Source organism: Mixia osmundae (assembly GCF_000708205.1).
Source record: "Mixia osmundae IAM 14324 unplaced genomic scaffold scaffold_1, whole genome shotgun sequence".
NCBI lineage: Eukaryota > Fungi > Basidiomycota > Mixiomycetes > Mixiales > Mixiaceae > Mixia > Mixia osmundae.
In genome coordinates, this window is record NW_014575563.1 from 898,559 (window position 1) to 922,048 (window position 23,490).

The following is a 23,490-nucleotide window of genomic DNA, read 5'->3' on the forward strand; positions in this document are numbered from 1 at the left end:
CGTTTGGCGCATAGCGAGCGAGCGAGCGAGCCAATAGCTGATCCTGCAACAACAGGCACAGCGAGATGCAGCGCAGAACAGCGGGAGGGGTCAGTAGGGATACAGGCGCGAGATCACCGCCAATCTTGCAGCACCCGAGACCGACCTTACCTGCATCAGCCTACGCCATACAGAATCCAGCATCACCGCCTCTCTCGGTCACATCCTCTCCGCCAAAGAGCAGCAGGCCTAGTCATGAGATTGCGGGGAATGCAAGCACTGGCTTTGGCTCCGCTAGCCATGCAGGACAAGAATATATGAGATTCAGCTCACCGCCTGTGTCGACACCTGTCTCGCTCAATCCTGCTGCTGCGGCCGTCGACCCATATGCTACATATGCAGCAGCTGCGAACCAGCATGCCGGTCCCTCCTCCTTTGGCTCGGCGGGTCAGCAATCGCAACAGCAATCTCAGCAATGGCGTCCGCCAAATGGCGCTCAGTCGGCTCAACAGACCGGAGGGCCACAGCAGCAATGGAACAACATGATGGGTGTCAATGATGTGACTGCTCAGATGGGCATGCAATTTGGTAAATCTGCCGTCATGGCAGGTCAGGACTATATGGAGCGAAATGTCGGTGACAGAACGATCAGTCGAGTATACGTGACTGACGCAACCTGGCTGATAGGTGACTCGCTACATTCCTGTTGCGCATCTGCACCACTCGTTCAACGTGTCCAATCTGTACGTTCTGCACAAGATCCGACTTGTGCTCTTCCCTTGGCGTCATGTAAGCCTGCCTGGCGTCCCAACGACGCGCGCTCAAACGTGCTGCACGCAGAAACCCTGGTCGAGGCTTGTGAAAAGATCGGAGGCATCTGGTCAGGCTGAAGGCTATCGGCCACCCCGGGAAGACGTGAACTCGCCGGATCTATACGTACCAGGCCAGTCTATAAGCTCAGAAGTACGGTTCATACGGCTGACACTTTGACTGGCAGTAATGGCGCTCGTGACATACATTCTGCTCTCTGGCGTCGTAGCTGGCAGCGAGAGCCGATTTCATCCTGAGCTACTGGGCGTGACTGCATCGAAATCATTGGGCAAGCCATTGAGTCCGGAGCGCTGGCAGGCATGCTGACGCGATGGCATCGACAGGCATCGTGTTCCTAGAGTTCTTGGTCATCAAGCTAGGTTGCTACCTGCTCAACATCGGCGGAGAGGGGACGGTTGTCGACTTGCTGGCATACAGTGGCTACAAATTCGTCGGGTGCGTTCGAAGTCATACATTACTGTCACAGACTGTCAGGGCTGACATGGCTTATGATAGCATCATCATCACGCTACTGGCAGGCCTTGTCAAGCTAAGAGGCTGGATGTATTGGTCCATCTTCATCTACGTCTTCAGCGCCAATGCCTTCTTCCTCGTGAGTTATCAACCTGAACGTCGCACGAGGCTGAGAATTGCTCACGCAGCTACGCTCACTACGCTATGTCGTCTTGCCCGATCCTTCGCTAGCAGCAACGTTTGGTGGCGCGACGACGACGAGTACAGTGGGGCATGCACAACGAAGCAGGAGGATACAATTCCTCTTTGGCATCGCAGTCTCACAAATCGCGACAATGTGGCTACTCGTTCGAGTTTGATTGCAAGCTATTCGTTCGAATCTGCATTTCCTTGCCTACATCCTTCAGAGCTTTCCCGTCTTGCTGTGATTAGCATTGACGATATCGACAAATTCTGGTTTGAGCGATGCACCCCCGACGAGGAAGCCGTCGATGTCTGGCTCTGTTGCTAGCTTTGCAGCGTTGCCGCCGTTCACAGAGCCGCCGTAGACGATTCTGATGCTGCTGGCTACGCTGTCGTCAACGTTTGAGGAGATCCACTTGCGCAGGGCAGCGTGAACGTCTTGAGCTTGCTGAGGCGTCGCGACTTTGCCTGTGCCGATTGCCCACACTGGCTCGTAGGCAATCACAAGCTTCCTGTCGATCGTGCATACACGATCAGCTTCGCAAGGGGAAGTGAGAAGACCACCGACGACCAATCTGGCTTCTTGTCTGCGATTGCCTTGAGCTGTCGAAACACAATCTCCTCTGTCTTGTTGGCTTCACGCTCCTCGAGAGATTCGCCAATGCAGAAGATGACCTTCAAGTTGTGGCTGATGGACGCGAGCGTCTTCTCTGCTACGGCTTCGTCTGACTCGGCAAAGAGCGAGCGACGCTCAGAGTGACCGATGATGGTCCAAGGAATCTGCGCTTGCGAGAGCTGCCATGCACTGTAGGGCGCAGCGACAAGTCAGCGACGTCTAGAGGCTCACGCGGGCATGACATACGACACTTCTCCGGTGAATGCGCCTTGGTCTTTCGTGTAGGCGTCTTGGGCAGATAGCTCAATCTCTTTGCGCAAGTGGTCGCGGATAGGGATGAGATACAGCGCAGGCGGCGCGATGACGACCTCTGATGGTGTGTACAGGTCTAAGCGTGCAGATGTACATGCAATGAGCGAGCCCACCGGTGTTGCTATCCAGCGTAGCATTGTTGAGGTTCTCGACGAGCTTTTTGATGCTGTCGAGCGTGCCGTTCATCTTGAGATTGCCTGCATGATCTCACGTTGAGTCTCTGTTCATCTCTGGAGGGAGGACTGACCTCCTACGAAGAATTTGCGAGCCATTCTGACGTTGGAATCAGGCGGTGGGCAAGTCAAAGTCGACGAGGCTCTCCTTTCCAGACAGTCGCCAGCTGTCGCGCGACCAGTCGACGAGGCACAGACGACGCAAGCCAACGTCAGGCAGTGATGTACTACGACCTATCACTGCCGTGGCCAGCCATCCCCGCGGAGAGCTCAAAGAGCGTCAAGGGGAAGCAAAAGGCCAAGCCGAGCGATGATGACGGCTCAGAGATAAAGCAAAGAGCAGCCGTAGAGGCACTCTCAAGTCATGTCAGCCGTGATCAGATCAAGCGAGCTGTCGAGCTCGCAGCACAGCGTACGCCATTCCTCACTCTCACTGACGGCCGCACGATTTGATGGCCAGCTGTACAGTGTCGTACGACGCCGTTGCGTTCAATAGCTACGTGCCAGTGGGAGCTCTTGCCAGTCCTTCTCAGCTTCCGTCACTCAATGCGCTCGGCATAAAGGGCCTTGTAGCACCTTTTCCTGATCTCGATATCCGACACAGCAGCTCGGTTGCTACACAGAGACTCTTGCAGCTCAGTCGCGTCACTATCGCTGTAGATGAGCAAAGTATCTCTGGCGGCAAAGGCAATGGACTCTTCTTCGTGCGTGACCTGGATTGTGTTAACAGCTTCTCATGCTCATGCTACATGCGAACGTTTCACAGACGTCGGCGAATGCTTCGGCTCTGGCTTCATTTGACATCGTTGCTGCTCATCCGCTCGATGGAGCCAGTTTCACCTATGTTTGTCTTTCGCTCAGCGGGCCAGGCCCATCGGGTGTCGACATCATCACGCTAGATCTCGCGATCGCGCCTCGTCTGCCCTTCCAACTCAAGCGCTCTGCAGTCGTCTTTGCAGTCAAACAAGGCGTCTTTTTCGAGATTGCCTATGGTCCCATGATGCGCTCTTCTTCTGCTTCGTCGACAGCCTATCAGGGTTTGCCCGAAGGGCTCATTGGCCGTGGACCGGGAAGAGAAGTACCGAAAGATGCGAGAAAGTACATCATCGCCGGCGCGAGAGAGCTTGTAAGATTGACAAAGGGCAAGAACATCATCTTGTCGTCAGAGATCAGGCGTGCGATGGAGCTGCGTGCCCCAGAAGACCTCTTCAATCTGTGCGTGCTAGCGAGATGGCAGTCGCTGTGCTGGATTGACGCTTTGTCGTTGCACAGATGCCACATATTCGGACTGAAGTCGGACGACGCTCGCAAAACGCTTCAGGATAACCCAAAAGCTGCAGTTCTACACGGCTGTGAGTCTCTGTGATGATGTCTCATCGCCTCATGGTCTGACAGAGTAATAGATGCGATACGCAAAACGCATCGCGCAGTCATTGGCGTGCCGACGATCAAGCCGCTTGGCACGACCGAACTCGTCACCAAGCCGCATGATCGTATCGTCGCAAAGACCAAAAGGAAGCCTGCAGAAGACGCTCGGCCAGAAAATCTGATCCCTGCGCAAGCACCTTCACAGCCAGCGACCAAGCGACAGAGGACAGACTGATTGCATACAACATTTGCAACATTTGCTCATTTCAAGCCGAGGTCCTTCTTGATCTGTGCTACTGCGATTGCATGATAAAAGGCCTCGTGCTCCAGGAACGTCCTGCGCAATCTGCGTGAGCTATTAGACATGCGAACTGATAATAGTCATACCTTCGAGCCAGCTCGAGATCGTTCTTTGCTAGGCCGCGGTAGATCGGTCGACAGAACTTCATTCGCCCTTTGTCCGTTACCCAGTCAGCTGCTTCTTGTAGGTACAAGCCGGCTTTGAGCGTGACAAGGAACCAGCGTAGCGCGATCTCGGCATTGCTCGTTTGCGTGAATTTGTAGAGCTCATCTATTTTGTGAATAATCTCGTCAGATAGCTTCGGATGCGTCTCGAGCCGTTCCAGGAAGACGACGGTCTGATTCGCATTGAACGCCTTGAGATCATCTGGGCCGAAGCTGCTTGTTCCGTCTTGTTGAGCCTTCGACCATCGAGCTGCGAGCGCAAAGGCAGCATCGGCCAGAGAAGTATCATATTCCATCTTGGGCATCTCGACGCCGTGTAGCCAGGATTGCCAGTCTACCGCGTCGAGCTTGGCAATGGCTTCATCGCCTCCATGCTTAGAGAAGTAGCGATAGAGATGCGCTCGCCAGTCTTCCGTACTCAATGAGGTGTTCTTGAAAGTCGCAAAGTAGTCGGCCATGTAGGGCAAGAAGACATCGAGACCTCCTACTTTGCGTTCGAGATGTAGTAGCAAGTTGGACCCTTTATCATACGGAATCGACGAGAAGGCCGAGTCTGGGTCTTCTCCCTCCTTGTATTCTACTACAAGTCGCTGGTAGCGGGGCTCGGATCTCATCTCCTGAAGAGACTTCTGAAGTGCCGTCGCACCGATGATATAGGAGAAAGATCTAGCGGGCTCGCCATGAAGTCTCCCGACGATCAGTCTCTCGAGATAGGTCGTCCAGCCCTCATTGAGCCAGAAACTTCGCCAGCTGGAGCATGTGATGTTGTTTCCGAACCAGCTATGCGAGGCTTCATGTGCGACAACATCAACAAGTGACCGGTCGCCGGCCAAAAGGGTGGGGGTCACGAAGGTCTGCTGGGGGTTCTCCATGCCGCCAAAGGGAAACGATTTGGGCAAAACGAGCACGGAATAGGTCGACCACTGGTACGTCGAGCTGGTGAGCGACTCTGCCGTCTCAAGGAACGTCTCTATGTCTTCCTCGAACTCCCAAGCGGCCGCTTGGAGCTCGGTGGGATCTGCCCAGACTCCCGTACGGTTGCCTGTCTTTTTGAAAGCCAAGTCGCCGGAAGCAATTGCAATAAGGTAAGATGGCACTCTCGTTGGCTGATCAAACGAGTACGTAATCTCTTTGCCAAGCTCGTTAACGTCACTCTCTGGGGGAGACACACGCAACGCAGACAGTAAGACAGGCGCGCTTGACGTTACGCTCGCCGAGTAGGTGAACTTGTGCGCAGGCGTATCTTGGCAAGGTAGCAACGAGCGAGCGTGTATGGCCTGACATTGCGAGTAGACGAACGCGTGCTTCTTTGGGCCTGTCTGGCCTTCGGTGAGCCAGCCGAGAGCTGTACATTGCGATGTCGTGCTGTAAGCGATCAAAATCTTGACATGATCGGTCTCCTTGACGGCAGGTAAGTCGACAGTGAGCGCGCTCCCCATGGTGCCCTTGCGCTCAGCTAAGGTCCACTTGGCGTCTTTGCCTGCCACCTTGACAGAGGCTATGTCGAGAAAGGAAGTATCGAACACGACATGCTTGAGGCCGCTCTGCTTGACAATCATTGTGTGCTCGACAGATCCGTGGACGAGCTGCTTCGACCAGTCGATGGTCCACGTGAGCACGGCATGTTCCGTGTGAATGTCTCGATAGTTGGAAAGCGTGGACTTGTCTGCTTCTACAAAGGACATCGTTGGGCGTGAGAGCCCTGTCGGGTAGCGAAGGGCGGTCTGGTCAAGCTGCCATTGTCGACGGTCGGGGCAGTGATGACGTGGCACGCGTGGAAATGACGACCTTTGCCGCTGCGCCTGTCGGAGAGCTCTCTTCTCGGGCCTCCTGCCTCGCTTCTCGTGCTCTCTATCGGCTTGCTATCATCATGCGAGCCATCTGGCAATCCGACGGTATCAATGCCGTTGACCGAATTGGAAAAAGCCAAGATCAAACCGGGTCAGTTTGACTTCAGAGAAATTTGGCTGGTCAGATAGAGGCAGCCATCTTCCTGTAAATGGAGGGAAGGCAAGACGCTAGGATGGCTCAGACGGGCCATCTTGAGCTAGGAGAGGAGCATAAGAAGCGCTCCTTCTGCCTGCTTTCCTACACTGCTCACAAAGCATCTTTCCTCATAATCGAAAGCACTTTGATCGCCTATCATTGCTGACATGGACGCCATGATGAAGAGATACGCTCAACCTCGCATGATCATGCTCACGCCTAGTCAAGTCCAAGAGATCGATTTTGTCAAGACTTACGGCAGACACCGCAAGATCCGCTTTGCCCCCGAATGCAAAGTCATGTCGATGCCGGCGCCCAAGGATCTGAAGCACGTCTTCGTACGCCAGGAGCGTGTCCGCATTCGCATTCGTCGTGAAGAGTGAGTACGGAACGCTGCTGTACATACGTCTGCTGACGTTGCTTGCTCCCCAGGATTGCAGCGCAGAAAGCACTTGTTGCTGCTGAACGCGAGCAGAAACGCGAAATCAAATGCACGCAAGGCATGGTCAGACAGATTGCAACCCAGCGTCCTCGGGCTAGACAGGAGCGGTCGGATGCGTCGACTCCCACAGTCGTTGAGCAGCCCATTGTGCTCAAGTCAATACTGCTGCGTCGCTCTTCGACCGCTTCGTCGAAGAGCAGTTCTTCGTCGGCTTCGAGCACTTTCAGCAGCTCGAGCCTGCTCTCTGCAGCCACAACAGCACCTCCCGTACTGTGCATTGCGATCATTGAGACTCACTCCGCCCCACCACATGATCGAGCCATCCTCAGGATCACGCGATCACCAGCCGAGTCAAGGACAGCCCAGACCATGCAGCCTGCCGTGCAATCTTGCAAAGCTATGTGCAAGACTTTGCAAGCCGTCAAAGCACAACGCTGCCGGGAGTACGTCGATCAGATCCGCCAGGCTTATGCTTCGATCTTTCAAGATGAAGATGGCCAATGCTACGACGATGGTCCGAATGAGGCCGGCAAGCGTACGCTCGACTACTTGCTCGGGCCAAAATACTGCCGCTTGCCTCCGCCTCGTACGCCGCTGCAGCAGACGCAGAGCTGGTTCTCTCGTCTTAGAAGCGTCACTGTGTGATCATTGCACACTCGCTTCATAGCCTTGTCGTGTGCCTCAGTGAGTGAGTCAGGCAGCTCGGTTGACGATCCAACCTCGCGAATAGAAGCCTCGGCTGAGCATATCGTGTGCCTCATCGGGCACGTGCACAGTCCTGATACTGTCTTGCTCGAGCAACTCGAGCTGCTTGTTGCCTTTGCGGATGTAATACTCGATCGCGCCGATTTGTCGCCGAGTCAGTCCCCCACCAAGGGACGGCGACCTGAACTGGTGCTGAACGAACAGATACCACTCTAGTCTGTTGTCCTACAGACAGACGTGTCAGCCGAGAACGTGCGAGGCGAAACCGTACTGACCTTTGGCTTGTTGAGTACCATACGCAAGGATCGCCTGTAAAGAGCGTATATCGACTTTTGGAGCCCAGTCAATCGTCTTGGAGCACTGACGGCTGCACTCGCTCGTCGGCATAGCGTGGCAGCAAAGCTCATGGGCAGCTGAAGCCGACTGTCTGGGCAGCTGGAGAGGCGAAAGTGGCAATTTCGATGTCTACGACACGCGAAAGTCGCGCTCGCTTCGAGCACCAACAATGATGCTGGTCTTGGTCTTGCTCGGGCTCGCTCGCTTCACTGTCGCCTGGGGTGTCGTCGGACACGAAGCCGTTGCAACGATCGCGCAGGTCTTCCTCACCGAAGAAGCACGTCAAGGCATCCAAGCTATCCTGCCGCCCAACGCTCAGGGTCACCTCGCTTTCTACGCAGCATGGCCAGACAGAGTCAGATTCGCCTACCCCTGGTCTTCCCATTTGCATTATGCCGGACCCAACGCGACGGGAGAAGATCCTCCGATGGCATGTCATTACGACCAAGTTCATTTCGTCAATGAGGACAATGTCATGGCGGCCGTGCTCAACTACACTTCACGCCTTGCTGACACAAGCCTTCCAATCTACGAACGCGACCTCGCACTGAGATTTGCCACGCACTACTATGGCGACTTGACCCAGCCTTTGCATCTCATTCACCGCGAACGTGGCGGCAATGGGGATCCCATCGTAAGTTACGCGTTGGCACATGCGACAGATCATTGACGCGTCGGATAGCTCTTCGAGGGTCGTAGGATGAGCATGCACGGCTTGTGGGACTCTGTCCTCATTGCGCGCCTCATCAGAACAATGCGCGGGTACGAGCGACCTTTGCCATCAAAGCGAATAGAAGACTCTTTGGGTCGCGACTCGATCTACAAGCCCCTCGTCCGCAAAATTATCTGGCAAGGTATCCTGAGAGATTGGCGGAGTCTCTTGCCCGATTGGATCGCATGTCCGACAAATACGACTACGAGCGATAGCGCGACGATTTGCCCTTACCATTGGGCGAAACAGACACACGATCTGAACTGTCGCTATGTCTATCCTTCGCACTACGAGCATACACAACCATTGCGAGACATTGCGACCAAAGACTATCTCGGACCCATCGAGCATGATGCCGTCATAGAGAAACAGCTCGCCAAGGGCGGACTTCGGTTGGCTAAAGCACTCAACGACGCCTTCAGAGCTCCTGACGATCACTTCATTCGGGACGGACTCGCCAACGAAGCGCAACTGATCATGCAAACATGACATATCACAGGTCTGCGAGCGGGGTTGTTGTAGCAGCACATTGTAAGCGAACAATACAAATCATCAGTAGCTTCTAAATGGACTGCGTGATCCTCGCGAGTCCGAGAACTTGTCGGGTCTATCGAATGTCCGACGGCCTTTCCTGCCATCGTCGAACGATCGTCCGCCGAATGCTGCATCTGACTTCCTACCTTGATACTCGCGTGGCGCGCCGCGAGATCCGCCGAATGAGCTGCGGTCGTCTGATCTGTTGCCAGCCCCCCGGAAGCTGGATCTGCCACCAAAGCTGCCGAAATCGCTGCCAGATCTAGATCGACCGCCAAAGGATCCACCCGAGCGCGAAGGGCGGTCATTTTGCAAACCGCCATATCCGATCTTGACGAGAAAGTTCATACTCGGTACGCGACCGGCGCCGCCTGTCAAGGCATCTACCCATTCCTTCAATCCCTCATAGACCTCTTCATCTCTCAGACTTCCATCCCTGATGCCCCGGTAGTAGCCGAACAGACTGCCAACGACATCGCTGATATCGTCAGGCTCGGTGTTGGGAGCCACAACGTCTTTCATCGTCGACTCTACTGCTGATATTTGTTCCGAAACGAGAGCACCGGCGTGTATAGAAGCCATGGCGCGCGCTTCGGGCGAACGTTTGACCTTGTTCGCCGTTCGCTCGTCGAAGGCTTCGGCTGCCTCCTTGGTCGCAGTAGCGACTTGCTCGCTATCCAGCGTCTCGAAAGGCATCTTATTGAGCATGACCTGCGCTGAATCGGCTTCAAACGGTAGGAGGAGCAGGTCTGCTCGACCGTTTGCCTCTGCTCGTCCGGTACGCCCGATTCTGTGTGTGTATGTGTCGCGATCTTTGGGCAGTCCCATCTGGATGACACGTGTCACGCCCTTGTAATCGACACCACGCGCTGATACGTCGCTTGTGATCAGGACGGCGTAACTTCTGTCATGTCCTCTGAAACGCCTGTTGGCGCTATCTCGCGATCGTTGTTCCTTGCCGGAATGGATCTCGACGACTTCGGTACCTCGTCCCCAGGGCAGATGTCGCTTGAGCATGGCAAAGGTACGGGTCAGATATTGGGTCAACTTGGTTGTCGAACAGAAGATGATCGCTTTGCCCAGAGGATGCTCGAGCTGGTCTTGTGCGAGGATGTTCATGAGCGTACTGATCTGGTCGTGAGCTCCATCGCAAGTGATGACGGTCTGCTGAATTCGCTCGTGAGCGTTGGCTTCGCTAGCAGGCACAGTGTCAAGGTATTTGTAGCGCGGCTGCAAGAATGCACGAGCGGCTTGTTGTACACGCGGCGAAATGGTGGCGGAGAACATCAGTGTCCTCCTGTTGTGCACATTGGGCAGATGTTTGCAGATCTCCTCGATATCAGGCGTGAAGCCCATGTCGAGCAGTCGATCAGCTTCGTCGAGCACGAGCGTTTCGCAGCCCTCGAGTGCTTTGGCAAAATCTGGGCTGTTTTGCATGAGATCTATGCATCGGCCAGGCGTTGCGACCAGGATGAGATTGTGTGTCGAGTATTGCAGATCGGTGAACTGCGGTCCCTTTGGCATGCCGCCGCAGATAAAGACTGCACGGCAGTCCCTGATGTTGCTCATGAGCTTGTTCGCTTCGTCTGCGATCTGTGACGCCAGTTCTCGGGTTGGAGAGATGATAAGCGTTCGGACGGGCGCGATGCCCGTGTTGCGCATGAATCGACCTCGCGGCTTTCGCACAGGCTCTGGATCTTGTCCCACCTTGCGCAAGGCGGCTTCGAGAGCTGGCAGGAGGAACGCGATCGTCTTGCCGGTTCCCGTGCGAGACTTGATGAGCAAGTCTAGCCCGCCAGCCTGCACTTCATTCGAGTTGGGTGGCAGGCCGAGCTCGGGCATGAGTGACAGAACGGTCTTCTGAGGCACGGTCAAGTCTTTGTAGTGGAACGGCGCATCGACGAGAGCGCTATACAGACGAGGATCGATGACGCCCTTGAGCTGGCTGGCTTTCTCGATTGCGCTCTTTGGCAAATCGAGATCAGGCAAGTCGACTGCCGTCGCGAGTGTCCGCCTCAGTAAAGCTGGCGCTGTCATGCAGCAGAACATCAGCACCTGCACAGACGGCTGATCTCCAGACTTGCTCACCCTGGCTGCTCGACGGCCGTGCTAGCCTCGGGGCACTCGATATCTGAAAGGAAGAAAAGGCCGCTCTTGCGGCAATGTGTGACCGATTGCCACCAATGGGCAGTAGCGTCGTGTGCCGCGTGGCCGCACTGAAGATGCGACCACTGATCGCAGCCATGCGTAGAGCACTCATCGTGTCGTCCCTCACGATTAAAATTTTGGACGAGCGTCAATGTCGTATTCAAGTTGTCAATCAAATCTGAGAACTGCCGACGCGCTCCCAGCAAAATTTTGGCTGCAGGCAGACCTTGTCGACTCGACTATTGAATGATAAGAACCGCCCAGAAGACATTTACAGCAAGCCTGAGAAGTGCCTCGAAACAGCGCATACCTATTTCAGCTTCAAGCCTAGCTTTACGACCAGCGAAAGGCGCGCTAGCCCAACAGGAGCACCCCACCGCGATCTCGAACAAGAGAACGTTCACAAGCTCTAGGATGGTCTCGGCAGCTTCGAATGGCACGCCTCAGGTGCCCAATGATTTCAACAAGGACCTCTACACGTCCCTCAAGGAGTACGACCCCGAGGTGCAGAAGTTGATCGAGCTGGAGACTTACAGGTCAGTCTTGAGCAATCTGATCAGCCCAAGCGCTCATGCCATCTGGTTGGGCTCCCAGACAATTCTGCGGGCTGGAACTGATCGCTTCGGAGAATTTGACCTCGCTTGCGGTCATGGAAGCCAACGGCAGCATCTTTACCAAGTCAGTCCTTCTCCTGACGCGTGCCCTTGACGGTGGCCTTACGCTAGTCACGCAGCAAATACTCGGAAGGTCTGCCCGGTGCCAGGGTGAGTACTGCCTGGCCCCAAGATGAACGCCAGCTCATGGTGACATCAGTATTACGGCGGCAATGAGCACGTCGACACACTTGAGAATCTCTGCAGAGACCGCGCGCTCGCTGCCTTCCACCTTGACCCAAAAATCTGGGGCGTCAATGTACAACCCTATGCCGGATCGACGGCCAATTTTGCAGCCTTCACGGCTTTGATCCAACCGCAAGACAGGATCATGGGCTTGGCATTGGCAGACGGTGGTCATTTGACTCATGGCGCTTACACGCCCAAGCGAAAGATCTCTGCCTCTTCCATCTACTTCCAATCTCTGCCCTACGAGGTCGACAGGTCGACCGGTCTGATCGACTACAACGCGCTCGAAAAGAACGCAAAGCTCTTCAAGCCAAGGATCCTCATCTGTGGCGCTTCCGCCTATCCACGTGATTGGGACTACAAGCGTCTGCGTGCGATCGCCGACTCGCAGGGAGCGTATCTCATGATGGACATGGCTCACATCTCTGGCCTCGTCGCCGCTCAAGTTCAGAATGATCCGTTCGAGGTCTGCGATGTCGTCTGCACAACAACGTCGGTGGCCTTTTCTCAGCCAGCGTAAGTTTTCCTGACACATATTGGATTGACAGGCACAAGACCCTTCGTGGGCCGCGCGCTGGTCTGATCTTCTTCCGCAAAGACAAGGAGAGCGACATGGAGACTCGCATCAACAACGCAGTCTTCCCGGCCTGCCAGGGTGGACCTCATAACAACGTGAATCGACCATTCTTGCCCAGTAGACCTACTGACCTTCATCATAGACCATTGCCGGTATTGCCGTTGCACTCAAACAAGCTGCTGAGCCTTCGTTCAAGGCATACGCCACCCAAGTCGTCAATAACTCTCGCGCTCTTGCCGATGTTCTGCTCGAACACGGCTACGCACTGCAGACCAAAGGATCAGACAACCATCTCTCGCTTTGGGACCTGCGCCCCATTGGTCTGACTGGCAGCAAGCTCGAGAAGGTCTGCGATCTGTGCCACATCACGCTCAACAAGAACGCCGTGAGCGGTAAGGCATGCTGCATTAGCTACACACAAGGGTACTGATGCTGTCTATGCAGGTGACACAAGCGCCGTCGTTCCTGGCGGTGTCCGCGTCGGTACTTCTGCCTTGACGAGCCGCAGCATGCTCGAGAAAGACATGAAGGTCGTCGGAGAGTTCCTGCATCGCGCTGTCGAAATTGCTCTGCAGTTGCAGAAGGAGGCTGGCTCCAAGCTGCTGAAGGACTTTACACGCGTCGCCACTGAAGGCGATGGCAAGGGTCGACAGCTCCTAGCAGAACTTGGCAAAGAGGTCATCGCCTTTTCGACGAGCTTCCCCTTGCCCGGCATTCCCGTGCGTTGCCTGTCACCCATAGGAACGCGACCATGCTGATGCGAGCCTGACAGGATGCTTCGACGATCGTTCAGCCGTCGACCTCGAATGGCACGCACTGAGCGCACGCATGGGATGGTGATTGTACAGCTCAACCTGTATTGAATCCTTTGGCATGAAGGAACGCGAGCCAGAAGAAGTAGATATTGACTGCTGCTGGAATGAGATACGTGTATCGGATGCCGTACAGGATTGCGATGATTGCGATTGCGAGAGCTGCGAATGAGGTAATATTGCGTCTCCACCTGTTGTTGCTTATCAGCAGGACGCCAATTCAAGCCAGATATTTCTCACAATTTTTGGCTACGAGGTAGCATGCGACCTGTGTGGACGCCTTCAACCCAGAGTAGGAATCCGGCAACTGAAAGCACGTTGTGATCTGAGGAGAATGGCGCGATCCAGCCAGCGGATAGATTCCTGACCCAAACGATCAGGATGGCCGCGTTCATTGGCAACAGCCAAAGCATGATGAGCAATACGACCATGTAGTAGTGATATCGGTCCCATCGCCTTCGCCAGACTAAGGCGGTTGCGCTCTACAAGCAAGCATTAGCGTGTTAGTGAGCATACAAAAGGCAAGACTAACCGAAGGATCCTGAAGGAGAATGTAGGCGCGTACGGTCGAGAAGAGATGCACGAGCGTAAGAACGAGATAGGCAAATTGGTAGGGCGCGAAGAGCAGCACAAGGAGCAGCAGAGCAGCCAAAGACACGATGCGCTGTATCGTCGGGTTCTCGTTTCTTTCTTGGATACGAAGGTATGGCTGTAATCGGCTTGGCGCAGCATGTTCCAGCCATGTGTAGACTGTCGTTGCAATGCTGACGATGCTTTGTAAGAGCAAATGCGATATCATTGCGACCGCGCCACTCAGGACTAAGATGAGGGCGGAAAGAGGTACGAAGAGCAGGTCGTGATTTCCGACAAGCATGTCGCCTAGATGAGGAGCAGGATCGCGATAATTTGCAGGAGGACGTAGGTTGGGGAGCGAGACGGGGACCACTGCAAGACACTGCACAAACGCAAACGACGTCGCGCCGAGCAGAAGCCAGATAAAGTCTCGCGCGACGACTTGATTGAATGCAGAACTGAAAGTGCGGAAGCATTCTGTAGTACCGGATCAGCATCTGTCAAGCTTCGTCAAGAGAGAGACAGCTTACCGCCGCCATCGTATCCCGTCGTCTGTCTTCTGAAAGTCAAGAGGGTGATCGCGAGTGGCCAGGCTGCAAGCACCATACGATAGCGGACGATGAGCTTGGCCAGGCTACCGAGCAGATCCAGTCGAATAAAGACAGCCGCCGGCGCTTCGCATGTAGGATCGCGCCAGAGCATGAGCGAGAGACCACGCCGGGTATATGGCGATGTTGGACCTCGTACGTAGGGCGCGGTACCATGCAGATAGACGATACTCTTGCCTGCGTTGGGCAGCCAGACAGACTCGAAATTGACATTGGAAAAGACACGTAGCAATGGGCTGAAAATGCTCGACTCTTTGCAGGGATCGAAATACTCGAGCTGATATTGCAGTAGCGAGCTATCCATCGCGGGCAGATGTAGATGCGTCAAGAGGGAAGCTTGCTCAACCACATTTGCAACATGAAGACCGCCGAACAGCAATGATGACATAGTGGTGTGACGCACGAGACGGGTCGCGTCACGATCGATGAATTCTGCGAGGACGAAGCTTGATATAGTTCGCGACGCCGATCTGATAGCAATGTGGGCGTATTCGCGCAAGTCCGACAGCGGAAGCTCAACAAAGGAGAGACTTGCATACTTGCTATCGTGCTCGGGCAATGTCGATGGTAACCGCTTGACGTATGACAGCGGCAGCTCACTGCAGACGACGTGGTCCTGCGAGTCGGCACCGGCGCGACAGAGCGAGATCGTCGACTGATCCTTCGCATATGCTAGATCAGTGAGGAAAACGAAGTAGAGTTGATCGTCATAAGATGGCGCCTGAGGTATTGGCATGAGATCGATAGCGCTCTCGCTCGCCGACGACGCCAACCAAGTTCGCACAAGCCGCGAACCCAGAGACAGAAATGCGTGCTGTTGTGTTGATAGATCGAGACGGAATGTGCCGCTGAAAGGCAGCGGTGTAAGACCGACCTCTTCGTCCTCCAGTCCTATCAGCAGCTCTTCGTGAAAGATGCGCATGCGTTCAGGCAGCGCGACGGTCTGACTGGCCGAGTGCACATTCGTCATGCGTAACAACGCCCACGCCAGACGATTTCTGATCTGATTGCACCACATCATTGCCTGATGGTCGACAGGAGAAAAGAGATCTGGCAGAGAGGTCGTAAAGATCGTCATGCCATGTGTAGGCGGTGTGAGAGCAGCGACAGAGACCGAATCGGATGCTATGGTCGTATCTGACGTACCGCCGGACAGCGAGATGAGAGCTACGTCTCGCAGGCTGTTCCGGCTCTGATCTGCGCGCGAGAAGGCTTGCTGCCAGTATGTGTTGATGGTACTGTAGACAGACTCTGTCACGGCGTCGAATGCTGCTGGAGGGACTACATGCGGCGTGCTGAGAGTTACGATGGTGAGGACACTGCCGGGTTGGTAATTTGGCATGAGCAGCATCTTTCGTGCTGCGATACCGCCCATACTGTGTCCGATCATGACGACGGCGGTCGGATCAGGCTGCAGGTCGGGACGTAGCGATGGCTCTTGCGTGTAGAGCGAGAGAATATATCGTACTGCGTCATTCAGATATTCCGCTTCTTCGAGCAGCGTCGTCCCGTGAAAGGCAGAGAAGTCTTCGTTGAAGTCAACCGCGAAGAAGTCTAGATGGCGAGCACCCGCTTTCAATAGCGCGGAGTTCGGTACGCCCGGACTGTCATAGAACTGGCGCGCAGCTGCAGCAGCAAGTGATCTGATTTGCCTGAAGGAGCCTGCATTCCCGGGCGCGAAAAGCACAGGAATGCCGGCTGGGTGGGGCTCGAGATCCCAACCCACCTCGCGATAGAGATAGGTCGAATATTTGCCTGCTAGCCTGCTGTACTCCGTACCAAAGGCTGCTAGCTTGATATATGAAGGACTCATGTAAGCCATCTCGCAGCCCGCATTGACCCGGGCGACTTCGTTCATGGCCAATCTATGAGAATGACCGAGCAAGCTGGCGAACAGCAGCGCAAGCACGATGAGCAGCATGGTCGCACGAGAGAGATACGGTCGAGCTGAACGATTATCATGAGCTACCAGGTCCGCAGTGACGAGCACAGGTCCCCTGGCTAAGCGAGAGGCGAGCTTTGGCGATAGCTGTGCTGCTTTTGCTGATGCTGGCTTGTCTGGTTCCAAGCTCGTCTCGCGTGATCTCGCGGCAGCTCTGAGCTCTTCAAGCGTAGGCGGAGCTGCTGTATGCTCAGCCATGCCTGCATCGGCCTAGCTCACGCTGACATGCTCGCCGGCTGGCTCGCTCGCGGCGTTCGCGAAGCACTTTCCGACTTTCCCAATTACCGACGCGTCACGCGTAGAAGCGTGATCTTGCGCCGCTCCCTATCATGGCAGGCATCGAGCAGGAGCTGGCCAAGCTCAATTTCGGTCTGGCATTGATCGAACCTGCGCGACAGGACTCGAAGCGAACGAGGACGACGTCAGGATCCAATTCGAGCGAGACGAACAAGTTGACTGCTCCAGAGCTCGTCAAGCGACTCAAGGAGCTTCACGCTGAGCTCAGTCAACTCGAGCAAGGCGCAGTGGAGATCGCTTCGCTAGACACAGTCAAAGCTGAACTCGTTCATGCCTCTCTTATCGTTCATTCCAAGGACAGAGGAGTCAAGGCCTACCTAGCTTGCTGTCTTGCCGACATCCTGCGACTCTACGCGCCGGACGCTCCCTACACTGCGGATGAGCTCAAAGTGAGTCCGTGCGAGCTGTCACTTCGATCCTGCTTGACCTCTTGCGGCAGTTGATATTCCAATTCACCTTTCGACAACTGGCCTGCCTCAAGTCAGGTGCTACGACTTATCACCCGCAGTACTTCTATCTGCTCGAGTCGTTTGCAGCGGTCAAGAGCATCGTCCTTGTTTGCGATCTGCCGAGCGCGGATGCTCTCCTCATCACAATCTTTGAAGATCTCTTCACGTATACAGCGTACGTGACGCGCTCATCAGACTCGCATGGTCTTTCTGAGCTAGGTAGCCGCGACAGTATCGACTTGCCGGCTGAGATTCGGTCAGCAATCGGCGATATACTTGTCCACCTCATCGATGAGGCCCAGACCATCTCCACCGATCTACTGACAACAATTCTGAGCCAATTCGAGCCTGATCGTCCTCCAGCTGCCCTCAAGACCGCGTCACAAGTACTCATCAAGACTTCAGATAGACTCCAGCGCAATGTCGGCCAATACTTTGCAGAGCTTCTGCTCAATACGGCATCGACAGATGACGCCGGCCAATCTGCTGCCTTCGACATGGACGAGCTCGAGAACGCGCATGAGGTCATCATCGCTATCGCACAGCATGCCTCGCCCGTTCTGCTGTCTGTAATACCGCAGCTAGAGTCACAACTCGGTTCGCGCGATGTCAAAGTCCGCACGCTTGCCACACATAGTTTCGCTCGAATGCTCGCACAGACGTCGACGAGAGAAGATTTTACCCGCGCATATCCACGTATTTGGGACCTTTGGCTGCGACGCCTTTATGACTCCGAGCCTAGCGTGCGGATCGCCGCGCTCAAGTATCTTATCCCAGTGTGGAAGGCTCACCCATTCCAATCGACTGATCTGGACAGCGAGTCGTATTGTCTATTTCTCGTATCAGGCTGATTCGGACAGCAGATCATCTTTGCATCAAGCTTCAGGAGCCAGACGACAAAGTCAGACAAGCAGCGCTCTTGGCTTTTGCATCTATCGATCTAGACATGCTCCGACATCATGTCCAGCCAGCCACTTTCAGAACCCTCGTAGAACGCGTTTGCGATAAGCGCCCGATCCTACAGACTCTTGCAGCAAAGACGGCTGCAAACTTATACGTTCACGCACTGCCGCTACTAGAAGCAAAGGATACTCGCGCGACTGCTTTGCTTGGAGACGTGCCGACAAGCCTGCTCAGCGTGTTTTCGACCGTCGATCGAGGCCTCATGTACGTGTTATCGAAGTCCAGCTGCTCAGCAAGTAATGTACTACGTTGATGCGGACAGGAACACCATTCGTTCCATCTTCCTGTCAACGATTCTCAAGCTACCTGAGCAGTCAGATGAGCTGTCTGGCTGGCTGCAACGATTCATCTTCATCTGCTCTGGCTTGCCTGACGCTCAACTTGGCCTGCTCGTTGTTCTCGGCAATCTTCGCGAGCAGTCAGTCTGATGCCTCATCCAGATGCAACGCTAAAGCTCTTCGCAGTCGCCCAAACGAGATGGATAGCTACCTGCGATTCGCCGCAAAGTACAATGTGCGACGACGTCTATCGCGTTGTTCTGCCGAGCTCATGATCTGACAGGGCGGTGTAATGGACAAGAACGAGGACAAGATTGCCGCGGGCTTGCATTCCTACATCAAGAAGCTGTCGGGTCAGCCAGGGCATCTTTACATTTGGCGTGGGCTGACTCGAGGAAAAGCTGGCTTCGTCGACTCTGCAAAGGCTGTTGCGGACCTGCAAAGATTGGCCAAGCTTAACGACGCGCGTCTTTTCAAGCTTTTAGCCGCCTGTGTAGACGTAGACGCGACACTCAAGGGTCTGCACGAAGCCAAGGTCAGCATCCTGCGAGTGCATTGGCGTGTGTTCACACCTTCCACAGAGAGCACTCGATCTGCGCCTCCGCGAGAAGATCCCCGAGGTACACGACACGGTCAATGGTCTTTACGAGCGCTACGCCTTACACTTTATCAATCGTAGCACTATCAAAGCGCTCGTCGACGCCGCTGCACTCAATGCTGGGGCCGATACCGCAGCAGACAAGACGCTTGCTCGCATTCTTGCCCATGTCAGCAAAGCGAAGCCGCAGCTTTGTAAAGACTCTGTCTCGGCACTTGGCATGATCATCACGACCGGCGCGCCAAAGTGTCTAGTCAATCCAGCAATGCGTATAACGACTGCGCTCATCGCTTCAGACGACCTTGAGTCTACGTTTGACAGGTAAAGAGTCAACTCACTTGATCGAATGAGAGGCTGAAACCTTTGCAGTGCCGCTACTACAGCAGCAAAAGAGCGCCTGTTAGTACTCGTTCCGAATGACGCAAAGATTACTGCAAGGTTTCTAGCGGTAACGAGCCCTGCTGAGGACAGCAAGGCGCTGCAGAATGCGCTGCTGGACTCATCTCAGGATCGGCCAACATCATCTCGGCTGGCGAGCCTAACAGGCTTGGCAAAGGCCGACCCCAAGATCTTTGATGGCGCTGTTTCTCGTACGGCTCTGGATTTGGCGCTCACGACGATAAGTCGGGCTGCTACAGTGGGTGTGAGAATCTGTCGATTGTCAAGTGCTGAAGTCAGAGCTGCAGGCTGGCAGCCCCGATGACCTTACTGCTGGCTACTGGGCACTGAAATTGCTCAAGCGTCTTTTGGCTGTGAAAGATCTGGCCGAGGAAGTCTTTCTCGGTAGCATCGCAGCATGCACCTCTGTCCTCGAAACCGCCGATCAAGTATGCGACGCGAGGTAGGACTTCATTTTGATGCTGCGTGAGGACAGCGCTCAAGCGAACATCGCAGTGTTGAGGAGGCTCGCGCAGAGATGCGACTAGCGTCAGCTAAGGCATTGCTGCGCTTGTTACGATTGCCTCGCAGATCAGCCGGCCGCTTCGGCGCATTCGAACGCCTTGCATGGACGATTCAAGATCCCGTGTTCTCTGTGCGCAACAGGTTTCTGATCGCGGTCATCAAAGGGCTCTTGCAGCGCCGCTTGCCTGTTACCGAATTTGGGGTGATCCTGTTCCTTACCGCTCATGATCCGGAAGCCGAGAATATTCAGAATGTGAGCACATTCACTGAGGACGGGATACTGCTGAACTCCCAGCAGGCAAACGCGGGCATCTCTCGATTAATTGCAGCAAATGCGGCAGACGTCGGCAATCCCGAAGTGGAAATGGCGCTCGTACGACTGTGAGCTCACCAGCCGATTAAGCGACTCCTCTGACTGACTGACTGAGTCCACAGACTGCACATGCTCGCGCATCACCCAGACTATGCTGCTACGCCAGAAGGTCTGCTGCTCTCGCAGAAGTATATCGACTTCTTTATCGAGAGTGTCGCGACATCAACTAACGCGTCTCTCCTCTACTATCTCGCGGCAAAGTGCAAGACTGTGCAAGACCAGCACGACGCTTCAACCACGGAGGTGCGTCATCACGGTCACTACAAATTCATGTGAAGCACAATTGACACGACTTTGCAGAGTATCTACGTCCTCGCCGAACTGACTCAATATCGCCTCAAGCAACACGCGTCTTCACGCTCCTGGGTCCTCAGCGAGTTTCCAGGCCGAATGCGCATGCCCGGCGATATCTACAAACCGCTCCATTCAAAGGCAGAGTCCCATCGAGTCCGTTCGTTTGCAATCATCTCCATCGAGCTCACATATGCCCATAGGTGGCGAACACGCAGTATCTTTCTGCTGAATTACTGGACGGTCTCGAGCGTCTGCCCGATGCAACACGTGCCAGCGCAAAGTCTGCAGCACCACGAGAAGGCAGCGCCAAGCCTGCTGCGAAGCGCAAGGCGCCTGCGACCGGCAAACCGCGCGCAAAGGCACGCGCCAAGTCAGTTCAAATGGAATTAGCGCGTTGCATTGGCTGACAAACATCGACAGGAAACGTCGACCCTCGTACGAGCTCTCCGATAGCGAGAACGAAGCTGGGGCGAGCGACTCCGGGGCCGAGCTCGAGTCTGACTATATCTGATAAATGAATACTGTTGATGTATAGCGCATGCGTGTGCCGCAAGACAGGAGAGAAAAGTGATCACGCGAATGACTGCCCAGCGCCAGCAACGAGGCATGCAGAGCGGAATCCTACATCGTTCAGTATACTGCATGCGTGGTGAAGCGTATGATCCTTGAGATTCTGTGCTCGATCTGTAACCGACCTGCACGACGACTCGCGCTAGAATACGCGGCATACGCGGGCGCTGAGCATCCCAGGTAGTGGCAGCGGCCCAAGCGCTGACAGAGAACGATGGACTTGAACGAACCCTTCTCGACCGCTGCGCCCGCTCGCTACACAATCGAGAGCGACTCAAGCCAGTCAGAGTTCGAAGATGACAATGCCGGTCGTCAGCTACGCACGAAGCCCGCAAAGACGCCTCGAGAAGCGAAATCCTTCAGCTTATCTGCAGTGGGTGCAGAGGCCAAACTGAGTCCAGCTGGCGAGCTTGTTTTACTACTCGGCGAAGCCGGCTCGGCGTGGTCAAAGCACTTGCAAAGCGCGCACGCCGAAGGAGCAAGCGTCCAAGCTGGCAGCGTACAGGTTGCATCTCTCGCTCAGTTGGGTGCAACGACAGCAGCCTGCTACGCCTCAACATCTGGCATACGTCTCGACGACTATTGGGGCTATGCCAGTACTATCCTCGAGGCCACGAATCCAGAAAGGTGTGTCGTTCGCCTCGAGCGCTCGCGTCGAACTCAGGTTGCGGACAGATTGACTGTGATTGACTCGTATGCTGCGCCATACTACATTGGCGGAGGTCAAGCGAGCGAGCGGAACGTACGCTACTTGCAGTCGGACGACGATGAGCGTATTCTGCCGACTGCAGCATTGACATATGAGCCGCCGAATGTGCTGCAAGGCTTGACAGCTGCGATCGTCACGCAAGCCACAGAGCTTTCCATTCCTGCTACTGTGCTGTTGTTCCCTTCCGACTCGCTTCATCTGTCGAATGCGACTTCGATCGATGCAGCTATACGAGAAGCCCGACCCTCAGAGATTTACGACTTTGGCCAGACTGAAGAGGCGACTTCGGCTCTGGCGAGTCCCGCAATGCTTCACGAATTGAGCCGGACTTTCAAGTGGTCGGAGCTAGGGTGGACAGCGAGTCTGGCTAGCCCATCGCGAGCAGATGGCTACGACTTCTTGCGTATAGCGAGAAAAGCCAACCAGCAAAAGGCCAAGGCCGACTTGAGCTCGCTCTATCTGTGATCTGCACGGAACTTGATCGTCACCAGCTGATAGTCGAGCGTGCCCGTGTCGTCGGTGCTCGAATACATAAGTGAAGTGACAGCGACGAGCTTGTTGCTAAAGTCAGAAGCATCAAAAGCTGCCTGGACAGCCGAGATTTCTGCTTCATGCCTTTTGCGTACGGGCATCATGAGATGGAAGACGCCGCCTTTCTTCAGATGCTGCGAGACGCTCGAAACGATGAGCGGTATGAGGTCAAGTTCATATGTGACGTCAGCTGCGACTATGATGTCGTACGTCTCGTCGCAGTATGCATGGCGCCAGTCGAGCTTTTGTACTTTCGCCACAGCGTCGCATCCATTCGTTTTCACGTTTGCCCGCAGATTGTCGAGTGTAGCTTCATGATAGTCGGAGAGTACGATTCGAGAGCTTGCGTTTGAAGGCAGCAGAAGCTTTGCAATCGTCAAGCCGACCAGACCCGTGCCGCTGCCGAGTTCGAGAATTCTGAGCGTGCTCTGGCTGTCTAATCCAAAAGAGCTCGGACTGGCAGCCATGAGACGAGCCAAAAGAGGTGCTGAGCCCCATGTGCGATGTCCGATCCCGTCTGCGATATTGGTCTCTTTGATCGAGATACTCAGATTGCCTGTGGGATTGGCAAAGTCATATTGCTTTGTGTGGTCGCCGCTCCCTGCTGCAGGCCAATTGAGCAGGTATAGAGAGGCGCAGGTTAGGCAGCAAACCTGTACCAGCCGTAAGAAGGATGAGCAGCCGTGCAGCTGAATCGTTGAGAGACGCATGCTCTTCTGAAGAGTTTGATAATAATCGGGTAAGCCAATTTGTAGTGTATCTGACTTCCAGGGGGTCCGACAAAGGCAAAATGGCATCAATCCGAGCAAACGCAGCTGTGAGGACATGTGAATTCGGTCGTGGGCGTAACGAGGGCAGGAAAGCGCTTGGCTGTTGACACATGCAGATGCAGCCAAGCCGCCAGTCGCGATGGCAATGACGCGACGGT

At 54.9% G+C, this 23,490-nt stretch overlaps 13 protein-coding genes across 13 annotated transcripts; 7 read left to right on the forward strand and 6 right to left on the reverse strand.

Moving 5' to 3' along the window:
- Positions 1-7: 7 nt before the first annotated feature.
- L969DRAFT_84100 (uncharacterized protein) lies at positions 8-1,648 on the forward strand. The gene is made up of 7 exons (XM_014715379.1): positions 8-611; positions 667-768; positions 820-922; positions 977-1,078; positions 1,134-1,245; positions 1,306-1,402; positions 1,452-1,648. The coding sequence occupies exons 1-7, from the start codon at positions 66-68 to the stop codon at positions 1,620-1,622; spliced, it is 1,233 nt and encodes a 410-aa protein (XP_014570865.1). The 5' UTR covers positions 8-65; the 3' UTR covers positions 1,623-1,648.
- Positions 1,510-2,837, reverse strand: L969DRAFT_84101 (uncharacterized protein). Its single transcript, XM_014715380.1, has 5 exons — positions 2,622-2,837; positions 2,488-2,571; positions 2,309-2,432; positions 2,015-2,251; positions 1,510-1,958 (listed from the first exon to the last, which is right to left on the reverse strand). Exons 1-5 carry the CDS (start codon positions 2,644-2,646, stop codon positions 1,667-1,669), a joined length of 762 nt encoding a protein of 253 aa, XP_014570866.1. The 5' UTR covers positions 2,647-2,837; the 3' UTR covers positions 1,510-1,666.
- L969DRAFT_42450 (uncharacterized protein) lies at positions 2,770-4,150 on the forward strand (the record flags this gene model as incomplete). Its single annotated transcript, XM_014715381.1, has 5 exons — positions 2,770-2,959; positions 3,016-3,251; positions 3,314-3,762; positions 3,820-3,899; positions 3,951-4,150. 5 exons carry the CDS (start codon positions 2,770-2,772, stop codon positions 4,148-4,150), a joined length of 1,155 nt encoding a protein of 384 aa, XP_014570867.1.
- Positions 4,151-4,176: 26 nt separating this feature from the next.
- On the reverse strand, positions 4,177-6,065 carry L969DRAFT_100748 (uncharacterized protein; the record flags this gene model as incomplete). The annotated part of the gene is made up of 2 exons (XM_014715382.1): positions 4,177-4,252; positions 4,303-6,065. 2 exons carry the CDS (start codon positions 6,063-6,065, stop codon positions 4,177-4,179), a joined length of 1,839 nt encoding a protein of 612 aa, XP_014570868.1.
- An 85-nt stretch (positions 6,066-6,150) lies between these two features.
- Positions 6,151-7,742, forward strand: L969DRAFT_139089 (uncharacterized protein). Its single transcript, XM_014715383.1, has 3 exons — positions 6,151-6,321; positions 6,552-6,745; positions 6,799-7,742. The coding sequence occupies exons 2-3, from the start codon at positions 6,570-6,572 to the stop codon at positions 7,451-7,453; spliced, it is 831 nt and encodes a 276-aa protein (XP_014570869.1). The 5' UTR covers positions 6,151-6,321; positions 6,552-6,569; the 3' UTR covers positions 7,454-7,742.
- L969DRAFT_42188 (uncharacterized protein) lies at positions 7,502-7,920 on the reverse strand (the record flags this gene model as incomplete). Its single annotated transcript, XM_014715329.1, has 2 exons — positions 7,502-7,738; positions 7,789-7,920. 2 exons carry the CDS (start codon positions 7,918-7,920, stop codon positions 7,502-7,504), a joined length of 369 nt encoding a protein of 122 aa, XP_014570815.1.
- Positions 7,921-8,018: 98 nt separating this feature from the next.
- L969DRAFT_43350 (uncharacterized protein) lies at positions 8,019-9,050 on the forward strand (the record flags this gene model as incomplete). Its single annotated transcript, XM_014715384.1, has 2 exons — positions 8,019-8,483; positions 8,532-9,050. The coding sequence occupies 2 exons, from the start codon at positions 8,019-8,021 to the stop codon at positions 9,048-9,050; spliced, it is 984 nt and encodes a 327-aa protein (XP_014570870.1).
- Positions 9,051-9,113: 63 nt separating this feature from the next.
- Positions 9,114-11,355, reverse strand: L969DRAFT_43513 (uncharacterized protein; the record flags this gene model as incomplete). The annotated part of the gene is made up of 2 exons (XM_014715385.1): positions 9,114-11,125; positions 11,184-11,355. The coding sequence occupies 2 exons, from the start codon at positions 11,353-11,355 to the stop codon at positions 9,114-9,116; spliced, it is 2,184 nt and encodes a 727-aa protein (XP_014570871.1).
- Positions 11,356-11,489: 134 nt separating this feature from the next.
- On the forward strand, positions 11,490-13,482 carry L969DRAFT_91705 (uncharacterized protein; the record flags this gene model as incomplete). Its single annotated transcript, XM_014715386.1, has 8 exons — positions 11,490-11,779; positions 11,838-11,921; positions 11,977-12,007; positions 12,057-12,577; positions 12,634-12,757; positions 12,805-13,054; positions 13,107-13,381; positions 13,435-13,482. The coding sequence occupies 8 exons, from the start codon at positions 11,490-11,492 to the stop codon at positions 13,480-13,482; spliced, it is 1,623 nt and encodes a 540-aa protein (XP_014570872.1).
- A 29-nt stretch (positions 13,483-13,511) lies between these two features.
- Positions 13,512-16,795, reverse strand: L969DRAFT_14453 (uncharacterized protein; the record flags this gene model as incomplete). The annotated part of the gene is made up of 4 exons (XM_014714890.1): positions 13,512-13,665; positions 13,715-13,956; positions 14,007-14,524; positions 14,578-16,795. 4 exons carry the CDS (start codon positions 16,793-16,795, stop codon positions 13,512-13,514), a joined length of 3,132 nt encoding a protein of 1,043 aa, XP_014570376.1.
- Positions 16,796-16,888: 93 nt separating this feature from the next.
- Positions 16,889-21,294, forward strand: L969DRAFT_100755 (uncharacterized protein). The gene is made up of 17 exons (XM_014715387.1): positions 16,889-17,283; positions 17,334-17,518; positions 17,576-18,159; positions 18,207-18,510; positions 18,569-18,724; positions 18,771-18,819; positions 18,868-18,937; positions 18,986-19,119; positions 19,166-19,503; positions 19,552-19,819; positions 19,869-20,023; positions 20,077-20,338; positions 20,384-20,466; positions 20,521-20,701; positions 20,759-20,905; positions 20,953-21,122; positions 21,173-21,294. Exons 1-17 carry the CDS (start codon positions 16,927-16,929, stop codon positions 21,261-21,263), a joined length of 3,534 nt encoding a protein of 1,177 aa, XP_014570873.1. The 5' UTR covers positions 16,889-16,926; the 3' UTR covers positions 21,264-21,294.
- A 242-nt stretch (positions 21,295-21,536) lies between these two features.
- On the forward strand, positions 21,537-22,496 carry L969DRAFT_14455 (uncharacterized protein; the record flags this gene model as incomplete). Its single annotated transcript, XM_014714891.1, has 2 exons — positions 21,537-21,949; positions 21,998-22,496. The coding sequence occupies 2 exons, from the start codon at positions 21,537-21,539 to the stop codon at positions 22,494-22,496; spliced, it is 912 nt and encodes a 303-aa protein (XP_014570377.1).
- Positions 22,487-23,444, reverse strand: L969DRAFT_44314 (uncharacterized protein; the record flags this gene model as incomplete). The annotated part of the gene is made up of 2 exons (XM_014715388.1): positions 22,487-23,166; positions 23,216-23,444. The coding sequence occupies 2 exons, from the start codon at positions 23,442-23,444 to the stop codon at positions 22,487-22,489; spliced, it is 909 nt and encodes a 302-aa protein (XP_014570874.1).
- Positions 23,445-23,490: the final 46 nt, after the last annotated feature.

Bases quoted from the DNA above. Each gene is read 5' to 3' on its own strand.
- L969DRAFT_84100 (XM_014715379.1), top strand. From the start codon at position 66: ATGCAGCGCAGAACAGCGGGAGGGGTCAGTAGGGATACAGGCGCGAGA. The intron at 769-819 runs GTAAGCCTGCCT...TGCTGCACGCAG, and splicing joins TGCTCTTCCCTTGGCGTCAT to AAACCCTGGTCGAGGCTTGT. The intron at 923-976 runs GCCAGTCTATAA...TTTGACTGGCAG, and splicing joins GCCGGATCTATACGTACCAG to TAATGGCGCTCGTGACATAC.
- L969DRAFT_84101 (XM_014715380.1), bottom strand. From the start codon at position 2,646: ATGGCTCGCAAATTCTTCGTAGGAG. The intron at 2,433-2,487 runs GTGGGCTCGCTC...ACACACCATCAG, and splicing joins TACGCTGGATAGCAACACCG to AGGTCGTCATCGCGCCGCCT. The intron at 2,252-2,308 runs GTATGTCATGCC...TGCGCCCTACAG, and splicing joins GCATTCACCGGAGAAGTGTC to TGCATGGCAGCTCTCGCAAG.
- L969DRAFT_139089 (XM_014715383.1), top strand. From the start codon at position 6,570: ATGATCATGCTCACGCCTAGTCAAGTCCAAGAGATCGATTTTGTCAAG. The intron at 6,746-6,798 runs GTGAGTACGGAA...CTTGCTCCCCAG, and splicing joins ATTCGCATTCGTCGTGAAGA to GATTGCAGCGCAGAAAGCAC.
- L969DRAFT_100755 (XM_014715387.1), top strand. From the start codon at position 16,927: ATGGCAGGCATCGAGCAGGAGCTGGCCAAGCTCAATTTCGGTCTGGCA. The intron at 18,820-18,867 runs GTGCGACGACGT...ATGATCTGACAG, and splicing joins GATTCGCCGCAAAGTACAAT to GGCGGTGTAATGGACAAGAA. The intron at 21,123-21,172 runs GTCAGTTCAAAT...AAACATCGACAG, and splicing joins CGCGCAAAGGCACGCGCCAA to GAAACGTCGACCCTCGTACG.